The following is a 21,287-nucleotide window of genomic DNA, read 5'->3' on the forward strand; positions in this document are numbered from 1 at the left end:
CAGAGCCCCAGTCCCATAGCAAATACCCATGGCATGCAACAGGTGGAGCCCATCTGGTTTTAGACAATAAATCTGCATTACATCTTCAAGTCATCTGCAGGTGCTGCAGTTGGCAGTTGGTAGATAGACTCCATCACTTCTGTCCTGGTTTCCTCCTTATGTCCTACCTCTGCAACAGAGGGAATTGCCTCTCACTGTCCTCTGCTTTTGGGATCCTGGGGCCTGAGGAAGTTGGTTGGTCTAAAGGCGACCCAGTGGTTGGGACATGAGTAACTCCTGCAGTAGCACATTATCGTCATATCTGAAACTGGGGTAAACCCAGACAGATCAGAGTTTCCTGCTTCCCTAATCAGAGCATTTCCTTCTCGCTGCCAGTGGCTGTTGGGCTTTAGTTGTTTTTACCTTGAAAACAAAGCTAAACCGTTGCTTACTGTTGCTATCCCTCATTGTCACTTCCCTGGTGCACAAATAGTCAATCCAGCAGACAGCATCAGTGGGGGGGCTGCAGTTGGAGGGGAGGAGAGGACATCCTAAACCAGCCTGCCTCTGAAGTCTGCCCTGGCAGATATGCTGCTTTGGGGCATCCTGCTGTTTCCCTCTTTGCTCCTCCAGCAGTTAGACCTGTTGCTGAACAGCTGCTGGAAGGATTGTTTGCATGACCATGCTCTCGCTGCATGAGTGAGGAGCGTCTCCAAGCAGTTCCTGTGAAAGCATCATCAATAAAGCAGTTCCTCTTGCACAGCCCTGGCTCAACACACCCTTTTGGGCTCGCTGTTCTGCTTCCAGCAAAGCTGCAGTCCAGACCTCTGCAGGAGCCACCTTCTTGCAGGTGGTCATTCCTTTGCCAAACTGCAAAAATATTTCTCTGTTAACTTCTCTCTGTGTCTCCAGTGAGGGTTGGGCCCTGGAGTGAATAAATCACTGCAGCCCTTGGCAAGGGGACAGCAGGGGCACGATTCTCTGTCTCAGCCTGCTGTGCTCATCTCTGTGCTCTGCTCTCCAGGCTTTCATGGAAGAAGTGAAGTCTCGGGGACCATACATTTACTCTGTCCTGGAGTCAGCACAGGCTTTCCTTTCCCAGCATCCATTTGAGGAATTAGAAGAACCAACTTCAGAAAGCAAAGGTCTGTGGAGCTCCTCCTTCCTTATTCTCCCACAGCACAGCTCCTCCTGGGCTGAACTGGAGAGGATGGAGTGGAGGTGGTCGGTGTGGCACAAAGCGGCATGTCAGTGCTCTGCCTCGCGCCATCGTGCACCAGACTGTTTCCAATCCTTTGGCTAAAGGTCAGACCGCTGCAGAGCAGTGCTTCTGTCCCGGGTGAAGGCAGAGGGTGCTGGTGCAGCCCATGATGGGGTGCATCTCATGAGACAGTATCAGATGTGCTCTGGGGTAGGATTTTAAATGGCAGCAGGGCTTCTTCTGCCTGTGAGGACAGCCAGAGTGGACAGAGGTCTGTGGGCAGGCTGGATACCTAGAGGAGCTGGTGCAGAGATGGATACTATTATCACTTGGTTTCCCTCCCTCTTTCCAGTATTCCCTAGATTTTTTTAATCTCCTTTTTCCCTGCCCTCCCTCCATCTCTTGCCCACTCTCCTCTGGACTGCACTCTCATTTTTGCTCTCTGTTTCCCTTCTGCTTTGCCTTCACAGATGTCTCTCCCCGGCACCGGATCCAAAATGTCAGCCGCTTTGTCTGGAAGCAGGCAAATGTCGCCAGCGAGCTGTGGGAGAAGCTCACAGCCCGGTGTGTGGACCAGCACCGTCACATCGAACGGACACTGGAGCAGCTGCTAGAGATTAAAGGGGCCATGGAGGAGCTCAGCACGACACTGGACCAGGCTGAAAGTGTGCGCGAAACCTGGGAACCCATTGGGGACCTCTTCATTGACTCCTTACCAGAGCACATCCAGTCGATCAAGGTACTTCTGGCTCTGAGAAGGCTCCAGCCTTGGCCCCAGAGGTGATGAGATGCTGCTTCCCAGGAGGGCAGTGCTGCTCCTCCTGACTGCTCAGTCCAATGCAGCCTCATTACTTAGGGTCTCAGGGGCCAGGTCCTCACTCTGACAGCCCCCTAGCTTTGTGAGGGTGGATTTGGCCCACAGTATCCTGAGCAACTGGCTGTGCTGAGCACCTTGTCATGGCACAGACCTTACACAGGTACAGTGGCTCAGCATAGATGAGCCATTGTCCATGTTCCACTTAGGAGCTTTGAGTGATCTCCAGCCTGGCTCGTTTGCTTTGTTTTTTTTTTTTCCCTGCTAAGGTACCCTGTGGGAGGGTTGGTCAGCAGCATCTTGCCAGCCACTAGCCCGCCCTAGCTTGTAGCAGAGGAATCAGATCCAAGTCCCGACTGCTCACCTACTTCTTTTCCTTCTTCACCTGCCCTGTGCCTGTTCCCCTGGGCATGGAACTCCAGCTGTTCAAAGAGGAGCTCTCCCCCATGAAGGATGGGGTGAAAGTGGTCAATGATCTTGCACACCAGCTTGCCATCTCAGATGTCCACCTGTCCATGGAGAACTCCCGAACCCTGGAACAGATCAACATGCGCTGGAAGCAGCTGCAGGTAGGAAGGAGTCAGGACCAACCACTGCAAATAAACCACAGGTGGGAGGATGCTGGCGAGCTGGGGAAGGGCTGTCACTGCTGAACTTTGAGGACGATAAAGTAAAGCTTGGCATAGCAGGGATAGTATAGCTGGTGTTCATGGAGGAAGAGAGCAACAGTTCAATCTGAGGGAAGTGGCTGGTAAATCTGTAGAGGTCTTGAGCAGGAAGAGGCAATGGGAGGAACAAAGGATGCTGTCTGAGGAGAATCAGGATCTGATGGGGGGGTCAGTACCAGCTGTGGCTTTGTTGATGTCTGGAAAATATGGATACAGGTGAGCTGGAGATGTGGCCTGTGCTGCCTCAGCCTGTGGGAGGTGTAGAGGGCGGAGCGGACTGGGGAATGCAAATACCAAGGCAGGTGAGGAAGGAAGAAAACCTGTGTGCTGGGGCATGTCTGAGTCCATCCACAAGCCTTCCTGAATGGCTTCAATCTGAAATGCCTGATGGGCTGCCATTGAATTCTTCTGTCCCATTCTCCAGGCCTCTGTAAGCGAACGCCTGAAGCAGCTCCAAGACGCCCATCGGGACTTCGGACCAGGCTCCCAGCACTTCCTCTCCTGTACGTGAGTGGGTCCTCCTGGCTTCCTGCCATGAGGCTGCCTCCGGAGAGTGGCTTAGCATGGGCTGTGGCACGGGAGAATGGGGTGCAGAGTGCTGTTGCTGAGCCCAGAGCCACATGTGAAGCTAGAAAAGGGCCCAGGCCTGGCACACAGGAACCAGAGCAGGAGGCGTCTCCCAAAGTTAGTGTTGTGCTACTTCCCCTTGTGGGACCAAGGGTAGGACATGAGCATGGTTCCCCTTCAGAGCGCAGAGCTGTGACACTTGCAGCAGCAGCAGCTCCCAGGTGATACTGGGACTGTGCCAGCCTCAGAGACTGGGTGGGCAAGACAACAGGACAACAGATAGCAGAAAAAGGCAGTCCCCCATATCCCACATTAGTCATTCGGAGGCCAAAAATGTGCACATTAAGGAGGTTTTCATTCGCGTGGTGAGGCAGAGGGATGCTCTTCCTACAGAGCTGAGCTGCTGCTGGCTGACGGCTCTCAGACCTGCAAAGAATGGGCAGCAGGTTGTGCTCCAGAGTCTGGGGTCTGTTCTTGGAAATGCTGAGCCCTGCAGGGTCTCCAGATGTCAGTGGGGTTTGTTGGCCTGTGTTTCTCTGCCGACCATGTCCTCCGATCTGAAAGGAAGAGTGACTTTTCTAGTTGCTGAAATTGATAAGCTGCATGTGACAAGGGAAAATAGCCAAGGGTCACAAAAGGTCTTTCCTCCTCTAGATAACAAACATAGGGTGTCAGGCAACTGGTATGGAATGTGTCCTCATCTTCCTGAGATACTGCAGGTGACACACAGAGCATGAGTAATGGGAAGAGCAGATGCCGTGGGTGCCCAAGCCTGGCCATAACAGGCAGTGCTGTGTGTGTGCCTGAATCCCAGCTGCTGTGAGCCCTGCCCACTGGAGACCACAGTGTTGCCTTGGGCATCATCAAAAGCATCAGGAAGTGTCTCTTCCTGAGTTCCGAGCTCAGCCAGATCCAGAGCCCCTGTCTCAAGAGAGGCAAGATGCCTCTGACAAGACCAGCAGTCTTGTGCCTCTTGTAGGCACCATCCGCTTGCCTGCTTCAACACCCCCAGTTGGTTATTTGGGAAGGCACAGCCTCTTCAGAGGCACCTACCTGCTGGCACAGTCCTGCTGGGCTCTCATCAGAAACAGCATCAACCTAAAGGAGTGTTTGGTGTTGATCTGGCATCTGTCTCTCTCTCCTTGCAGCCTCTGTCCAGGTCCCCTGGGAGCGAGCCATTTCCCCTAACAAAGTGCCATACTACATCAAGTGAGTGTGCTCCCAACCACAACCCATGGTCTTCTCTGGCCTAGTGGGAACAGGAATTGGGGACCCATTAGGAGTGGGGGGCAGTGAGCAGACTGGTCTGAGAACTGACCTCCAGGGAAGCATGTTGCCCCCAGCCTGGCAGAGCCAGGCTTTCCCTGCCTACCGAGATGCCTCAGATGAGGGGAGACTCTGGCTGGAAGGAGCTGGGGCTGGCGGCAAGTGGGGGCATCGTCCTGTGGGCATTCACCATGCTGCTGTGGCTGGGGAGTGTGCTCACTGGGGTGCAGTGTAGAAGCCCCAGCGTCTGCAGGCACTGGGGAACTCGATCCCAGGGCCAGCCAGGTCCTTTTTTAAATCTCTGATGGCAGCTGCTTAATTCCCAGCTTGACTCTTGGTTTCCTTCTATTTTCCTTTCAGCCACCAGGCCCAGACGACATGCTGGGACCACCCGAAGATGACTGAGTTGTACCAGACGCTGGGTAAGGAGGCTGCCACAAAACCATTTGAGTAGCACGTGCCTTTTTGCAGCATGGGGTACTATGTGAGATCCCCCTAGCCCACCTGCTCCCCTCTGTGGCACAGGGTCCCCCAAAGCAATGGGGTGCAACCCCCTGCCAGGCTCTGCCCCTCCTGCTCCTGCACACACTGCTTCTGCTGGTGGGGCTGGTATCTGGGAACTGCAACTGCTGCTTCCTGCCCTGAAGATAAGGATGTCGAGCTGCAGTTTTATTCTTTTTTTGTGTTATTGCAGCGGATTTGAACAACATCAAGTTCTCAGCGTATCGGACGGCTATGAAACTACGACGGGTGCAAAAAGCCCTGCGATGTGAGTGCGGGAAGTATTTCCCTCCTGCTGGGTCTCCCTGGTAAAGGCATTAAACTAACACAAGCTTTTATCAGCACATCAAAGGCAGGAGCCCACCAGGGGACAGATAGCTGACGGAAGAAGTGCTAGGAAGATGAGCCTGTAGCTGGAAAGCTGAGCAAATCCACCAGCGAGGTGTCTGTTTCATCGCCTTTCTTTGCAGGCTTAGGGTGGAAATGCCTCAAGGGCAGGTGTTAGTGAAAGGGATTTGAGAACAAAGTGGTCCAGCTCAGAGTTACAAAGCTGTGGGATGAGGGAGGGGCTCACCCAGGAGCTCCAAGGGAGGCCGGAGTAGCTGTGGATATAACCGGGAGCAGAAACCAGCCTGGCTCTCAGGGGCAGAGAGGGCTCCACTACTTAAAGAGGAGGAAGGGAGCCAATAAACCTGACTTCTGCATGTTGGTAAAACTGCAGTTAAAACAAGGATGAATAGCTGGGTGAACATGATGCAATAGGAGTTCAACATGATGCATGGCTCTCTGAGGGGCAGCTGCTTCTCGGAAACTGCTGAGGAGTTTCCAGGGGAATCGGTGAGCAGGTGGATGGGAATCTGATAGATGCAGCATCCTTGGCTGCTAGAGAGCTTTTGGCAAGGCCTCTTGCCTAAGGCTCTGTCAAAATTAAACAGTGGCAGGATGAGGGAAAACCCCCTCCTGAATTAATCATTTCCGACGGGGAGGAGACACAGCCAGGTGGTGGTGGGGTCCCAGGCAGACCTCTGCTCCTTGGTGTCTTGTGAAAAGCCTGGGAAGAAGGCAATGAGTGAGGGTCAGAGGAGTTTTGGTACTCGGGAGAGTTGAACCCTGGCTGCAGAGTGGTTTCATGACACTGTGGCGACCAGGCTGTCCCATACCCAGGACATTCAGGGTTGATGTAGTGCAAATGGGGGAAAGCAGCAGTTAGCTTTTGCCACCCTGCAAAGATGTCCATGCAGCAGCAGCTGCAGAAACACCAGGCATGGTGAGGAAAAGGGCAGAGAGCAAAGCAGAGCCCTTCTGTGTGCTGCTTGTGCATTTTTGGTTGCCCATCTCTTGCATCTCACATGCTGCGCTGGTGCCTTCTTCCCAGCCCCGAAATTATGTGGAAGAACATGAATAAGTGCTTCTTATTCAAGACATACTTGAGAAGGGCAAGGAGGCTGCCAAAGCAGCTTCCCAGTGATGAGAGGTTTGGTGGAGTGGCCATGTAGGAAAGAGGCAGTGTGGGACACGTCACTGCCATGTGAAGTCATGGACACTGTGGATGTGAGGGTGAGCAGGAGTGATACTCATTGGTGTGTGAATTGGGGGTCCCCAGTGCAACTGTCAGCAGCTTTGACATGAGAAGGGAGGACTTTTCCACAGAGTGAAGTTGCAGTGTGGAAATGGTATATGATCCCCCAGGCACTGAGAACATAAATGGTCTCAGAAATGGAAAGACTCTCAGGAAAGAAAGATTGCTGGCTGCTAAACACGGTAGCACATACAACCTGTGGCCGTAGAAATCTGAAAGCAGGGTAGCCAGGGTAGCTCACACTGTCCTAGCCCCATTTTAGGTTTGTGCCTCAACCCCTGCTGCCAGTCAGAGCTGGAGACAGGACTGCTCCACCTCTGGGCAGCTGCTCGTAGGGTCTGTGTGGCTCTGTGGCCCTGCAGGGACCCGGCAAGTGAGGAGGCTGGCGCTTGTGGCTCCATACAGAGCCTTTCATGGGTAGCGTTTTCGTGGCCATGGCTGGCCACAGCATAGGGAAGGAAGGTCACACAGTATGGTGGCTCAGGTTGACTATAAGTGGAGATGTGGGTATTTGGGAGGGGTTTACAGGTGGGAGAGCAATTCTGGGGGCTGTGCCCATCCTGCCAGCATCTTCCGCGCTGCAGCGGGGCTGAGACTGCCTCCAGCCTGAGCTGGAGGTTACATCTCCCTCCTCTTGGTTCTCACCTCCCCCATTTTCCCCTCTGCTTCTGATCCCTCCTACTGTGCTTTCTGCGTAGTGGACATGGTGACCCTGGCCACGGCCTTGGAAATCTTCAATGAGCACGACCTGCAGCCCAGCGACCGGGCGATGGATGTGGTAGAGGTCATCCACTGCCTGACCGCCCTCTATGAGAGGCTGGAGGAGGAGCGGGGCATCCTGGTGAATGTGCCACTCTGTGTGGACATGAGCCTCAACTGGCTGCTGAATGTCTTTGACAGGTATGGGTCCCTCAGCGTCCCCCTGAGCTGTGGGGCTGCCATGCTTGGGAGGAAACCTCTGTGCTGCTCTTCCAACTGGCAGTGCTGCAAAAAGGCCCTGGCCGCTAGCGAGGGGGCTGCCTGGTGCGGGCTTGCCTTGCTGACCCACCTGCATAAGAAAAACTCCAAAACATTTGCAAACCTGTGCAATATCTCGCCTTGCAGTGGCCGCAGTGGGAAGATGAGGGCTCTCTCCTTCAAGACGGGCATTGCATGTCTATGCGGCACAGAGGTCAAGGAGAAGTTTCAGTGTGAGTCCCCCATCTCCCTCCCCCTGGTGTGGAGTAACCTGGGGGAAAGCGGGAGTGCTTTTCTTTCCTGGCTTATCCCTTCTTTGCCCAGAAAGAGCAGAGAAACAGCTTTCCTGCACTGGCTAATCAGCTTGCATTGCCACCCCTCCCTCCCTACCCCCCCAAGCCTATGCTGCCTAAACTAGGAGGCATTTTTGCAGACTGAATGGTGCTGCGTTGATCTTGCCTGCATGGCACTATAAGGAACAGAGAAGGCAAACAGGCAGCAGTTATTCAGCGCTTCCCAGAAGGAAAACACCTGGGCATGCATGGCTGAGAAGTAGGTTTCAGACAAATTAAAGGAAGCCCCTTTCCTCACTGCATTTTAACGATGGTGTACTCTGCCATGGGATACTGTGGAGGGGTTAGCATAGGAAGCACCAAGGGGTTAAATAAAGGGATTGGGCGGATTCATAGAGGACAGGCTAGCTGTGGCTGTTAAAGAAGTGATGTATGTAACTTTTGTCTCAAGAAGACTCTAAACTCCTGGTTATTGGAAGCTAGAAGGGTACTGGTAAAGGTTGTTTAATCATAGCTCAGTTCTTCCCTGTTACTTGGGCTCCCTGCCAGAGACAGGCAGCAGGGCCCCGGTCTGATTCACACACTGCTCCCCCATGCCTCCATCCTGCCTGGTGTGTTAGAGCTGTGTCTCTAACAGGGCTGTGTGTCTGTCCTGCCAGCAGATCTCTTCAGTCAAGTGGCGAATGGCGGAGGACTATGTGACCAGCGGCACCTTGGCGTCCTGCTCCACGAGGCCATTCAGGTCCCGCGCCAGCTGGGGGAGGTGGCAGCATTCGGGGGCAGCAACGTGGAGCCCAGCATCCGCAGCTGCTTCCGCTTTGTGAGTAGGGTGCTGTGGCCTGTGCCGTCCCCTCTGCAGCAGCCGTGCCAGGGAGAGGCTCCCAAGTTGGCGAGGAGCTTGCACCCCATCACAGCCAGGTCCCAGCTCTGAGCAACCCCTTCCTCTCCCCTCCCCAGAGCAACGGGAAGCCTGCCATCGAGGCGTCCCAGTTCCTGGAGTGGGCCAACCTGGAGCCGCAGTCCATGGTGTGGCTGGCTGTGCTGCACCGGGTGACCATGGCTGAGCAGGTGAAGCACCAGACCAAGTGCTCCGTCTGCCGGCAGTGCCCCATCAAGGGCTTCAGGTAGGGGTTGTGATATGGGACCTTGGCCCCCAAGGGAAGTGCATAGTGTCCTTCAGGAGGGAGCTGAATTTGCTCTGTGCTGTTGGGGGAACCTAGAGCTCTGCAGCAGCAGTGTTTCAGGCAGGTCAGACCAGGTGCCAGCAGAGGGGAGGAGCAGGATGCTCTTCTGGGGACTTCAGCCATCAGCACTGTGGGTTCAGCGGGGTGCGAGAGAAACACAGACCACCTCTGTCCCGTGCTGAGCTCTCCTTGGGCTCCAAATGATGTGTTTTTGCTGACTCTCACTGCCTCCCTATGGCCTCTTGATCTCCCCAGGTATCGGAGCCTGAAGCAGTTCAATGTGGATATCTGCCAGACTTGCTTCCTCACCGGGCGAGCCAGCAAGGGCAACAAGCTGCACTACCCCATCATGGAGTACTACACCCCGGTATGGAGCCAGGCTGGGAGGGTCTTGGCTCAGAGCAGGTCGCCATCGATGGCAGCAACCTTGCGATGTTTAGGCTGGTGCAGCCCCAGAAGTGGATCCCTTGTATATTTTTGTTCCCCTCTGCATGCTGGAGGTTGCCTGTGTCCCTGCTATTCTGGGGCTCGTGGTGAGCGGGATGCATGGCACCCACTGATGCCCAGCTTGGCTTGTGCCAGGCCCCATGACAGGCTGACAGAGCTGCTGTGTGCCCTCCTTGCTTCCTCATTTGTGTCTGCCTCTTCCTCTGTGGAGCTCATGCCCAGCCTGAAGGGACTTCTTTCCTGCAGATGCTGACCTGTGGTCCCCCACTTTTCATTAAGCAGCACCTTGGTAATGTTTGTGTCTCTGTAGACCACGTCCAGTGAGAACATGAGAGACTTTGCCACGACACTGAAGAACAAGTTTCGGTCCAAGCAGTACTTCAGCAAGCACCCACAGAGAGGTTACCTGCCCGTCCAGTCTGTACTCGAGGCTGACTTCTCCGAGACGTGAGTTGGCTGGGCCCTGGGCTTTGCCTTTTGACCCTGCCTGATATGTAGGCTCCACAGATGGAAGCAGCATCTCAGCTGTGAGACAGGGCTCCTGTGGGAGGGCTGGAGGGGGCACTTGCTCTGGGCATGATACAGCACCTGGTTCTTGGAGGAGCAGAGATTTCAGTCTCCCTCTCCAGCCTGTCCCTGGCTCTTCTCAGCCCAGGTGAGACCAGGGCAGCCTCTCCAAGCCCTAGCTTTGAGTGAGGACTGCCAAGCCTTGCTGACCAGTGTGTGTCTCTTCCAGACCAGCCTCCTCCCCGATGTTACCGCATGCTGACACCCACTCCCGGATCGAGCACTTTGCCAGCAGGTATCACCACTGGGCACTGCTGTCATGCCAGGGCATGGAGCATGACTCCGATGGGTGTGGAGGGGTTTTGGGGCAGACGCATAATGAGCTCCTGCTGCTTGCGGCCCCCTCCACGCTTCCCAGCATGCTGCCTGGCAGGCAGAGGCCGGCTGCGACGGCTCAGGCTGCAGTGCCATTGGGAAGAGGCAGCTGCAGGGCCAGACAAAACTGCCTGCACCACTTCGCTCCTGCCTGGGACACAGCTGATGCCATGCAAATTGGCAGCAAACACCATGCATTTGACAGCAGATGTCTTAGTGATGAAGCAACCTTCATGTACCCTCCTGCTCTTCCCAGTATGAGCATGGTTGGATTCTCACCAGGCAGATCCCTCGATGTCTTGCTCTGCCTGTGCCGCTCATCAGCGCTGCTTGCGTGCTTCCCATTGCTCCTGCCTTGTGGTTTGTAATGCCTCTGCCCTCACCACGGGTCCAGGCAGAGTGGGGACCTGAGGAGCACAGGGAGCACAGGCCCTAGACTGGAGCTGGTATGCTTTCACCCTTTTCCTTTGCTTATATGAGAGGAGGCTGAGCCTGCTGCATTGCAGCAGCCCTTTATTCCAGAGACTGTCACCCCAGAGCAGGAATGCCTTTTGTTTTCTAAAAAGGCAAAACTCTCTAGAGCCTGTAAAGAGGGGCAGACTGGTGCAGGCCAGCTGGGAGATCCTGCCAGAGAGGGTCTTGCAGGGGCTGCCGTAAGTAGGGTGCATTGAGCAGACATTCAGGGTGTCTCTGACCATATCTCAACCTGTTTCTCTTTCCTTCAGGCTTGCAGAGATGGAAAGCCAGAACTGTTCCTTCTTCAATGATAGCCTGTCCCCTGACGATAGCCTGTGAGTTCTGCCTCCTTTCCCTCCTCCTCACCTCCTGCTGAGTGAGGGCTCCTGTGGCTCCATCCCTGCCTAGCCAGGGCACAGAAATGCCTTCCTTCCCAGCTCCTTTGAGTCTGACGCTCTTGGGCACCCCCAGCTACCCAGGGGTGCTGAGCCACTTCTGAGCTCTAGACCTGGAGCAGCCAGAATGAGCTCCCGTACAAAACCACCTCCCTCCAGGCTGTCCTTCCCCAAGGGCACACAAATCCCTTGAGACTGATGTTCCTCACTAAGGTGTTTCTCCACCCGCTGCAACAGGGACGAGGACCAGTACCTGCTGCGCCATTCCAGCCCCATCACTGACAGAGAGCCTGGGGGCAGCCAGCAGGTTCCAGGAAGCCTCAACACAGATGACAAGGGAGAGCTGGAGCGAATCCTGGCCCACTTAGAGGATGAAAACAGGTAGGGGCATGGGCAACTCTGAAAGTGGAGTTTATAGCCTAAGGGTAAGGTGCTGGAGAAGCCTGGCAGAGCTCAGAGTGGAGCCAGGAGATAGCTGCTGGGGCTGGAGGTGGGGATCAGAGGAGCTGAGTGGGCTGGTTTGGAGGGTGTCTAGGCTGAGCCCTAAAATCTTCATGGGAACACTCTGTGAGAGTGTGCTCTCCAAGGACTCTGTTCCCCAAAATGTTCCTGCCCCTGTCTCCAGAACCTGTTCCCCTCCTGAACCCCAAACTGGTTGAAGTGAGCCTAGGGCACTGCTGTCTCTCTTGTCCATGAGCACCTCACAAACAGCAGTGGTGCTGCTCTGGACCACACAAGGTGAGGCTCTGGGCAGGGCAGCTCAGCTCAGCTCAGGAGGTAATGCTTTCCCTGCCCTTGCTCTCAGCCTCTTAGGAAGCAGTTGCATGTCTTTTTGTAAACTGCCCGGGTGGGGTAGAGCTGCAGGCGCAGGCCACCCTGCAGTGCAGGGACAAAGTCCAGGAGCATGCTGGTCCTCAAGCTTCACATGCAGCAAAGCGTCCAGGGGTGTTTTGTCTCTGAGTCATCAGCTGTCCCCAGTGCACAGCTGTTGGGTGTTTCCAGCAGTCTCTAGAAAGGAGAGTGGTGATGCTGACTGAGGCTGTCTTGCAGGATCCTCCAGGGAGAGCTGAGACGTTTGAAATGGCAGCATGATGAGGCAGTGGAGTCTCCAACCTTGGCTACAGGCTCCCCTGAATCAGTGCAAGACCCACGGAACGATGAGCTCCTGGCAGAAGCACGAATCCTCCGGCAGCACAAGAGCCGCCTGGAGACCCGCATGCAGATCCTGGAGGACCACAACAAGCAGCTGGAGTCCCAGCTGCACCGGCTGAGGGAGCTGCTGCTGCAGGTACCCTCAGAGCAAGGATCTGGTGAAGCCCATCCTTGGGGTGGGCTTTGCCATAACAGAGCTGGGGCAGTGGCAGAAAGGGATGGTCAGAAGGTGGGGAGGACAAGGACAGAGGATCGTGACAATCCCCCTTCTCTCTCCAGCCTCCGGCAGAGTCAGATGGCAACAGTTCAGCAGCCTCTTCCTTGGCTTCATCTCCACATCAGTCTGAAGGCCGCCAGGCAAAGGAGAAAGAGCACAACACTCCTGACACCGAAGCTGCAGGTGAGGACTGGGGTTGGGCTGAGCTCTCTGCCCCATTCCCTTGGTTCAGTGCTGCAGGAAGCTGCCTGCACCCTGCCATCCTGCAGAGATGCTGGCTGGTGAGGCGGATGCCTAGAGAGCCTGCTCACCCCCCCTGCCCTCTTTCCTGCTGCAGACGAGGTGGAAACCAAAACCCAGGAAGTCAGCGTGTGCCTGGAAGACATCATGGAGAAGCTGCGGAGTGCTTTCCCCAACTCTCGAGGTACTCGAGTGAAATCCTCCTCTCTGTCCTCTTACTGCTCCCTCAGATGAGGTTTTCCCCATGGAGTCCTGCCCTGACCCCAGCTTCCCTGCGACGGCCGATCCCCCACAGCGCCTACAGCCAAGAGCTTTGCTGCCATGGTGCTGCTGGGACTGGTGTGTGGCTTGGGCACAGAGAAGATGAGGAGGAGGTTTCACACCTGCAAAGAGAGGCAATCACAGCTGCCAAGAGTACGGACCAACTACATCCCCCGAGAGGAGCTGCAAGGCAGCCTCCTGCCCTGCTCGGGACCCTGCACCCCGCAGGGCTCCCCACTGCGAAGATGGACAGACCTGCCAGCATTGAGTTTGCAGCGATCACCTTGAGCCACCTCCTCACTTCATCCCTGTCCAGACCCCTCTCCAGAAGAGGTCGAGGCCCCAGTTACCTGGCGAGATGGAAGCAATGGTGCAAGCTCTCCTAGCTGCTCATGGATGGCTCTTCCCAGCAGGGATGGGGACTGGGGAATGTGTGTGTGGATGGCACTCCACTTGCCTAGCCTAGTGGAGTTTGATATTGGTCTTTCTGGTGTCCCTCTGTGCTCCAGCCCAGGAGCAGCACTCGGTCCCTTGCCCAGGCTGCCCATGCGTGTGCCGGGGGGAGGGCATTTGCTTGGTGCCAGCACTAACACAAGGCAGGGAAGAGCTTCCCTCTCTGCCCACGCAGACCCTCGCCCACTTTCTGCCATCCCTGCTCTGCAGCAGCCCTGTTCTAACCAGGTAGCTCTGGGTCCGATTTTCCTGACATCTCCATTTCTCTTTCAGGTATGACCTCCCTTATCTAACACCTCCTGTGAGCCAGAGGCTTTTCCTAACCAGCTACGTGGCTGCTTTCCTCCCCTTCCTCTCCCTGCCATGCTCCCTGTGCGGCAGACTTTGCACAGACTCCCTCCAAGCTGGTCGTGCAGGAAGCATCCAGAAGATTTCAGGGGAACATAGGTCATGCAGGAGCAGGACTGTGAGCTCCCCAGGAGGCTGGCTCAGTCACTTGGCCACAGTGTCCAAGCCTGGGTGGAAAGGTTCAGAAGAAAGAACTGAAGCCGTGAAAGCTGCCTGTCTCCCCCAGTGCTTGCAGGCTGCTGCCTTTTGACCGCAGCCCTTGGGGGATGCAGAGCTCAGCATCCCTCTCCTCTTCAGTTGTGCCCAGGGGCTTCCAGGTTTATGGGCACCAAAACACTCCTGGAGCCACCCAGTTTTTAAAAGAACTCTTTCTAACAGCATCCAGCTGCTAGCCTTACAGATTGAACTCTCCACCCAGGACTCCGCAGCCAGCCAGGCACATACCATCTGGTGGGGAGAGTCTGCAAGGTTTATGGGGTAGGGTTGAGTCCATGTTAGAGCTTCAGCCCAGCTAGTAGCCTTATCTGGAGAGGGTCTTTATAACAGAGCCTTGTCATTTAATTTGCATATATTTCTACATATTATATATATATATATTCTGTACTTAAATACTCTCATGGACTCACTCCATTAAATTCTAATACTGTATGTGCAGCTGCCCTTCACTTTCAGTCCAGCCCAACATCTGCTCCTGCAGGGACCAGCACCTTCCCCGTTGCTGGTGCTGCCTTGGAGCAGGGCTGCTGTGAGGGGAGCTCAGCGGAGGGCTGGACCAGCAGCAGGCACTCCGTCCCACCTCATTTCCTGGGGAGCTGTGCCTTTGCTGTGGCACAGAGAGCCTGTCCTGCCCGGACACAGCTCCATCCCTGGGGAGCCTCAGCTCCTGCAGCTGCCCATTCCCACGGTGCTGCAGGAAGGGGTTTGTCTAGCCATAGCTCCAGCCCTGGGGCCACCAGGACATTGGGCTGAGATGCAGGAGCATAGCGGTGCCGGCAGGCAGCAGGACAGGCAGGGCACCTCCTTGCTGCCCCCAAGGAGCAGCTGCCCTGCTGCTGTCCCCCTGTTTGAGCTGGGCTGAGGGGCTAGAGGCGCTCATTCGAAGCAGGCGAGTCCTGCCAGGCAGTGGAGGAGCCTGTTCTGCAAGTTGGCAGGGTAGCTTGGTGATGGTGGCTCCTGGTCCCAAAGGCTCCCTCAAGCTGGCTGTCTCATGCTGTGTTATGTCGAGAAAGAGGTAGTGTCAGGTGCTGTGGGGTGCCCCAGAGCGGAGGCTGAGATGACCCTGGCGCTCTGGGGCCACAGGCTGCAGAGGGATGAGATGCCTGAGCCCTCGGGGCAAGGCAGTGTGCAGGCAGGGCTGCATGCTGATGTGAAGCATCCTGCCCAAAACAGGGCTTGCTGTGAGGACAGGGACGGGGCTGTTGTGGCTGGCTGGGACAGGGTGTGGTGGTGAGCTGTTCAAGGAGGTTCGGACCAAGGCAGCATGTGGGGGCACAGGGCTGTGCGGGTGGTTGGCTTGGCATGCTGGCAGAGGTGTGAAGCAGTGCCCACACCAGGGATTAGGCGGTACAAGCCTTATAGCCAGGTGTTCAGGGTCTTGTGCTGCAGTGTCTGCTAGCAGCGGTGGGGGTTGCTGTCCTTGCCATCCCTTCTCACACCCAGGCGAGCAACAGGAGTGCAGTAGCAGTGGCATTGGTTTTAGGCTAGCTGCAAGCATGCTGTGTGTCAGGCTGCTTGTTTGACCGCGGTGAGGGACCACATGCTAGCCTGCAAGACCTGGCTGGATACCCCTGTTATCCCAGTGGCAGGATGGGGGGAGTGTGGGAGGAGCATGGTTTTGGCCTGAGGATGAGGTCAGGAGTACCCAGCCTGGTGGGAGCTGGAGGAATGAAAAGGCAGGATGAGGGCAGAGCTGTTGGCCCCAGTGCCAGGTGTGGGGAGCAGCAGTGGCCAGGCTGGGTGCTCGGGCAGTCGGGTACAGGGTAAGCACTGGCTGTGTTTGGGAGGCGGGATGCAGGAGGGAGGAGAGTAGGCTGGCTAATGCTCTGGTAACCGTGTACTGTGGTGCTGCTGTCCTTGCTGCTTCGCGCCATCTCTGCTCTGGAAAGAGAATAAATTTGTATTTATACTGAGACCCGGATTGGTGCTTTGGCCTCTTCTATCCATGCACCTCGGCTGAGTCAGGGCACCTCCTGGTGCTGTGCCGTCCTGGCACCACTCCTGCAGGGCTGCTGGAACACGGATGTCCACCCTGGAGTCACCCTGTGACTCCCTGTGTCACCCTGTCTGTCGACACCATTCAAGGCAGAGCAGAAGCTGTGAGCAGAGCCCTGGGCTCCCCAGACACAGGTGTGTCCCCTGACCACCATCTTTCTTTGTCCTCTTCCAGAAGGGTCTGCTCAGGGCCACGTGGCAGCCTGAGGGCAGGGACAGGGGCTGTGTGGGGATGGTCCCTCTTCCTTGCCCAGGAACTTCTGCTGTAGGAAACCCTTCAGCCCCAGGAAGCATGTAGGCAGCAGTGGGATGCTGGGCAGGCACTCCTTTTCCCTCCATGCTTTCTCCCTGGAGCCTCATTACATCTCCAGTGCCCAGAGGTGTCTGGGTGCCTCTGCCCCAAGTGCTGCCCATGTTCCCCGTGTCTCTGCAGCACAGTGAGGGGCTCAGCTGAGGACTAGCCCAGGGCAAGGCTAGGGGCTCTCAGGCCCTCCCTGCCACACAGGGTACAGCCCAGCCCCAGCTGACAGTGAAGCCTGCCCAGGACTGGTACTTGTAGGGCTGGACCTGCTCTCACCCCTGCCTGGAAGGGCTGGCGGTGCTGGGCAAAGGCCTGATACGGTGCTACCGCAGGGAAGTACAGGGACAGCTCTCATGCAGGAGAGATTCACGAGCTTAAATGGGGGTGAAATGCAACCTCTTTAACTCCCCCTCTCAAGGGTAGTGCGAAATGCCCCATCCCCATCCTGCACCGCAATCTCCAGGGAAAGGCAGGAGGTGCAGGCTGTGATCAGGGAAGCCGGTCACGTCCAGGAACAAATCCAGCACATGGTGCCAGGGAAGGGCTTTTATTTCTCAGCCAGCAAAGCTCAGCGGGGCCCAGCTGAAAGGCGCTGGAGCCGATGAGTCGGGGCAGGGAAGCAGCAGGCGCTGCTGCACAGCGGGGCTGGTGGTCTCGGCGGCGGCAGGGTGAGGACAGCATTGTCCCCTTGTCACTGCAGGGCCAGTCCCCAGCCCTGGGGCTCCCCCTAAGGGTACAGCAGCCCCAGTGCCTGTGCACTGGTCGTCAGTGGTCCGGCAGCCTTTCCCCCATCCAGGGGTAATCGGCCCTGCTCAGGGCTGGCCGTGTCCCAGGGTCGTGGCCCCGAGCTCTCTGCTCTCGCTGCACTGCCCTGGGGTGTGCATCACCCCCTCCCCTGGCTGCTATGGGGCAGGGGGCTACTTCTGCCCCTCCGCCCAGCTCCTCGTCTGCCCCGGAGTGCCCAGCCTGGAGCACTGCCCCAGGGGTGAAGCTGTCAGGGGGGATGTTGCCTTCCCCAGCATTTCCTCGGCCGCTGCCTGCTTGCTGCTCCCCGCAGCTCCCCTCTACCAGCGCCTCTCCGGGTGTTTCATCCTCCAGCTCCGGGTGCCCCTCGGCTGGCTCCAGCTCTTTGATGGGGGGGCCCGGCTCTGGGGCTCTGCCTGGCTCAGCCCTGGCCGTGGTCCCTGTGCCAGCTCCCTCTGCCCCGTTGGCTCCGTGCTCCAGCCTCTGCCTGAGCCCTGCTGCCTCTGTCCCCCCTGCTGTCCCACATTGCCCTACAGCCAGCTCTTCAATCTCTGCTGCTGGGCTCTCTTCCTTTTCATCTTCCTCTACCTTCTCCACTGCCTCCCTCTCCTCTTTTTCTTCCTCCACCTCCTTCCCCCCCCCCTCCTTCTCATCTTCCTCCTCTGCCCCTCTCTCTGCTCCCACGCTCTCTGGCTCTGCCCCACAAGTGCCCAGGTTTGCTTCTTCACTCAGTCCTGTCCCATCCTGTGCTTCCACCTCCACCCCCACAGGCTGCTCATGGGCTGCTTCTCCTCCTGGTGCTGCCCCTTCACACCTGGCCCTGGGGGTCCCTTGTTCTGCTTGGTCAGACCCTGGTTGTTCTGCTTCTTCGGTCCCTGCACCCTGCTCCCCCTGCCCAGGGATCTCTGGGACCCCAACCTCACCCTGGGGTGCCTCTTCCCGCAGCATCACCCTGTCACCTGTCTCCCCGCTCTCCTGCCCCTTGCTGGCCCACAGCCCCTGGGGTGGCTGGAAGAGCCCCTTGTAGCGCTTCCGATCTTCCACATGCTTCTTCCTCATCCTCTCCCCCAGCTGCTTCAGCTCCTTCTTCACAGCAGCCGCCATGGAGGGGTCAAGGTGAGCCACCCGCAGGAAGTCTTCCCGTGCCTCCCGCTCATTCCAGACAGCAGCGTGGGCCTTCGCCCGCTTGAAATAGGCCTTGGCGTTGTCTGCCAGGAGAGGAGAGCCCCCGGTGGGGGGTCCTGCAGCTCAGGGGCACCAGCCACAGGAGCTGGAGGCCCTGAGAACCCAGAGGACATGGAGCACAGGTACCATCGAAACATGGGGTGGACACACTTGTAGGCAGGGGGACCTTGGTCATGCACGTACCGCTGTGGGAACCAGGGGACATGGGGTGCAGGGATCATCATGGACAAGGGGAACCATGGTGGGCAGGGGGATCTGGATGATGTCAGACAACATCATGGGCAGGGGAACCTACAGAACATGGGGTGCAGGTGCCATCGTGGGCAGGGGAAACCACGGACATGGGCAGGGGGACCTGGAACATGGGTTCTGCAGTGGACATGGGGATCCACATCACAGGCAGAGGGATGTGGGTTGAGCATTGTCATGGATGGGGGATCCAGAGGCCAGAGTCCCTGGGGGCCGTGGGCACAGCGGGGGGGTGGGATGCAGGGCACGGTACCATTGTGTTTCCGGAGGAGCTCTGTTGTGTGCTCCAGCACCTCGTAGTACTCGCCCAGCTCCAGCTGGCACTGGCAGTAGTTGAGCACCAGCGGTGTGACCAGGCTCTCCAGCTTCAGCCAGCCATCCTCCCATGGCTTCTCCTGCCCCAGGGAGCCATGGTGGGTGGTTCATGGCTGTGGCCATCCCCTCCTGGGCACCCAGGGCTCACAGGGGAGTGCTTTACTGAGGAAACCCAGGCAGGGATGACAGGAAGTGGCTGGGTCCTGCTCACCTTGGCCTGGAGGTTCCTCAGACAGATGACAGCCTCCTGGTACTTTGCTGCCGCCTGCTCAAACTCCCTGCGGAGGACAAGGCGGTTGCCCTCGCTGTGCAGCACAGGCACTGCCGCCAGTTTCTCCTCCTTGCTCATGGCCCAGGTGTCACGCTTGTATGCCGAGGGCTCCTCCACCTGCATGGGCAGCGGGAGCTGAGCTGCCTGCCCTGGCCATCCCTGCGCTGGCAGCCATCCCCACCATCCCCCTTACCCGAAACAACTCCATGATGAAGATGAGGGGCTGCGGTGTCCGCTGCAGTTCGTCCAGGTCATCATAGCCTGTGCTGTGGTAGTCAAACATGTTGCCCATGCCACAGCGGTGCTTCTGCCCTTCCAGGGGGTCCCGGCCCTCCGCAATCCTCCGCATGCCCCTGGAGACCAGGGCATACATGCCCGTGTGCTGCAAGGAGGGGGAGCACCCTGCTCAGTCGCATGGGGCCAAGGCTGCACCCCCTTCCTCTGGGGCAGGCCCCCTGGTGCAGTGGTTAGGTCACATCTATGCCCCCTGTGCTTGCACCAGGCAAGGCTGGAGCATCTCTGGGGTGCATGGTCCTGTGCCCTGGCTCTGCAGAAAGGAGGGGAGTGGGTGCCTGCAGGCCACTCACTCACAATGGTGTCACACCAGAACTCGGCCACCTCCCCGGCTCTCATGGAGCTGAGCAGTGTCTCCCAGATCTCCATCTTGAACATCTTGCCCACAATGATCTCCATGGGGATGCCAGCTTCCCGGCTGTCATCGATCACTGTCCGTTCAAAGTCATCCTTCAGCGTCTGGAAGTGGAAGGTGATCTGCCCCAGAGAAAGCTCAGTGTTGAGCCAGGGCAGGCACCGTAGTAAGACCCCTCTGTCCCCTTGCCACCTCTGAATCCCTCTGCCACAGGGCCAGGACGCAGAGCCAAGCCTGCTCCCAGTGAGGTGCTGGTTTGATTGGCAGCTCTCCATCTGCAGCAGGAGATTGTGCCTCCTACCCACTTAGGCAGCAATCAGATGGTGGAGTGTCTTATTGCCCATCGGTACTATAGCTTGCTGCTCTCTTTGGATCCCCCCTTTATAACCCAGGACAGAGAGTGCTCCCACAGCATTCACCAGGACCTGGCAGAACCCACACTGATCTGCCCATACCCACGGGCTGGGGAATCTCGGAAACCCCCAAGAGCTCCCCATTGGCACTCCTCACTCCTGTTTGACACATCAGGAAAGGCAAATATCCAGCAACCCATTGTGGCCACTAAGTTCTGACAGCCCCAGGACAGAGGGAGAAGGCAGGTAACAGCACCAAGAAAGGTGAAGGCAGTAGGCCATGTCAGCCGTCACTGTGAGGGCAATATGGCTGCCTGTGCCCAAAACAGCCCCTCATGCACCCACCTTGTGAGGGATCTCCTGGAGATGGGATCTCCCCATACCACAGACCTGGAGCTCAGCTTGTGAGCAGAGAATCTAACTGTAATGGGCAGGGATGTCAGTGTTGGACCCACTCCCCTCTCCTAGGGCTTTGGGGTAACAACCAAGACGACTTACCTTGCTCCCATCCTGCAACTTTGGCAGCTCCCCTTGGCCTCCATGCAGAATCTTCTTTTTGACCCCTTCCACATTTAGCAAGTAGGTTTCCTCCATGGCTGCTCCCACTGGCCCCCAGGAGCAGGTCACAGGCACATGCACACGGATGTGCTCTGGCCCTTCCCGAGCTCTGCGTCTTCCTCGGGGTATCGCCCTTTCTTGACTATCTGGACACACATGTCATCTCGCAGGGCTGACACTGGCCTTTCGCTTTCTGTAGCAGGGGCAGAACTTGAAGGCTTTCTCCCCTTCCCCTGCCCTTCAGGTTGTGAGAGGGGTGTCCCTTTGTGGCATACACTTGCTGAAGCCCGCAGTGCCCTCCGTTGCATTCTGGAACTGCCTTTCTAATCCTCTTCCCACTCTGCCAGGTTAATCTGGGATTTGCCTGCCTAGTCTGTGAGGAATTAAAGAAACTCCCTGATCAGGAGGGCCTTGTTCCTCCCACAGAGTGACAGCTTGCAGGGTCCCCCTTGCACACAGTCTCCCCTTGACCTAGCCACGCAAGGAGCATTTCAGTGTAGAAGCCCAGCGATGCTGGTATGAGCACCAGCCAGGGGCTGTGTGTGGTCAGGCACAAGCTGTCAAGAGGCAGTGCTAGTCTGTGCTCCGGTG

General features: G+C 57.1%; 2 protein-coding genes across 7 annotated transcripts in view; one reads left to right on the top strand and one right to left on the bottom strand.

The window, feature by feature from the left end:
* The window catches only part of DRP2 (dystrophin related protein 2), a 45,144-nt gene extending 29,189 nt beyond the window's left edge, over positions 1-15,955 (top strand). For 4 of the 6 annotated variants that reach the window (XM_072876782.1, XM_072876783.1, XM_072876784.1 and 1 more), the window contains 19 exons: positions 1,004-1,124; positions 1,651-1,919; positions 2,417-2,563; positions 3,087-3,165; positions 4,378-4,438; positions 4,856-4,917; positions 5,190-5,264; positions 7,274-7,475; positions 7,680-7,765; positions 8,485-8,645; positions 8,783-8,949; positions 9,265-9,376; positions 9,767-9,903; positions 10,193-10,258; positions 11,064-11,129; positions 11,427-11,570; positions 12,240-12,477; positions 12,621-12,741; positions 12,896-15,955. In XM_072876782.1, coding sequence (XP_072732883.1) covers positions 1,004-1,124; positions 1,651-1,919; positions 2,417-2,563; positions 3,087-3,165; positions 4,378-4,438; positions 4,856-4,917; positions 5,190-5,264; positions 7,274-7,475; positions 7,680-7,765; positions 8,485-8,645; positions 8,783-8,949; positions 9,265-9,376; positions 9,767-9,903; positions 10,193-10,258; positions 11,064-11,129; positions 11,427-11,570; positions 12,240-12,477; positions 12,621-12,741; positions 12,896-13,032 — 2,451 coding nt within the window. In that variant the 3' untranslated portion in view covers positions 13,033-15,955. The remainder of the gene's footprint in view (positions 1-1,003; positions 1,125-1,650; positions 1,920-2,416; positions 2,564-3,086; positions 3,166-4,377; positions 4,439-4,855; positions 4,918-5,189; positions 5,265-7,273; positions 7,476-7,679; positions 7,766-8,484; positions 8,646-8,782; positions 8,950-9,264; positions 9,377-9,766; positions 9,904-10,192; positions 10,259-11,063; positions 11,130-11,426; positions 11,571-12,239; positions 12,478-12,620; positions 12,742-12,895) is intronic. The other 2 variants (XM_072876787.1, XM_072876786.1) reach the window with 2 other exon arrangements.
* A 1,182-nt stretch (positions 15,956-17,137) lies between these two features.
* On the bottom strand, positions 17,138-21,163 carry LOC140658686 (aryl-hydrocarbon-interacting protein-like 1). The gene is made up of 6 exons (XM_072877372.1): positions 20,637-21,163; positions 19,728-19,907; positions 19,330-19,518; positions 19,077-19,253; positions 18,804-18,945; positions 17,138-18,324 (listed from the first exon to the last, which is right to left on the bottom strand). The coding sequence occupies exons 1-6, from the start codon at positions 20,730-20,732 to the stop codon at positions 17,138-17,140; spliced, it is 1,971 nt and encodes a 656-aa protein (XP_072733473.1). The 5' UTR covers positions 20,733-21,163.
* Between the last annotated feature and the right edge of the window lie 124 nt (positions 21,164-21,287).

Source organism: Ciconia boyciana, chromosome 12 (assembly GCF_034638445.1).
Source record: "Ciconia boyciana chromosome 12, ASM3463844v1, whole genome shotgun sequence".
Classification (NCBI taxonomy): domain Eukaryota; kingdom Metazoa; phylum Chordata; class Aves; order Ciconiiformes; family Ciconiidae; genus Ciconia; species Ciconia boyciana.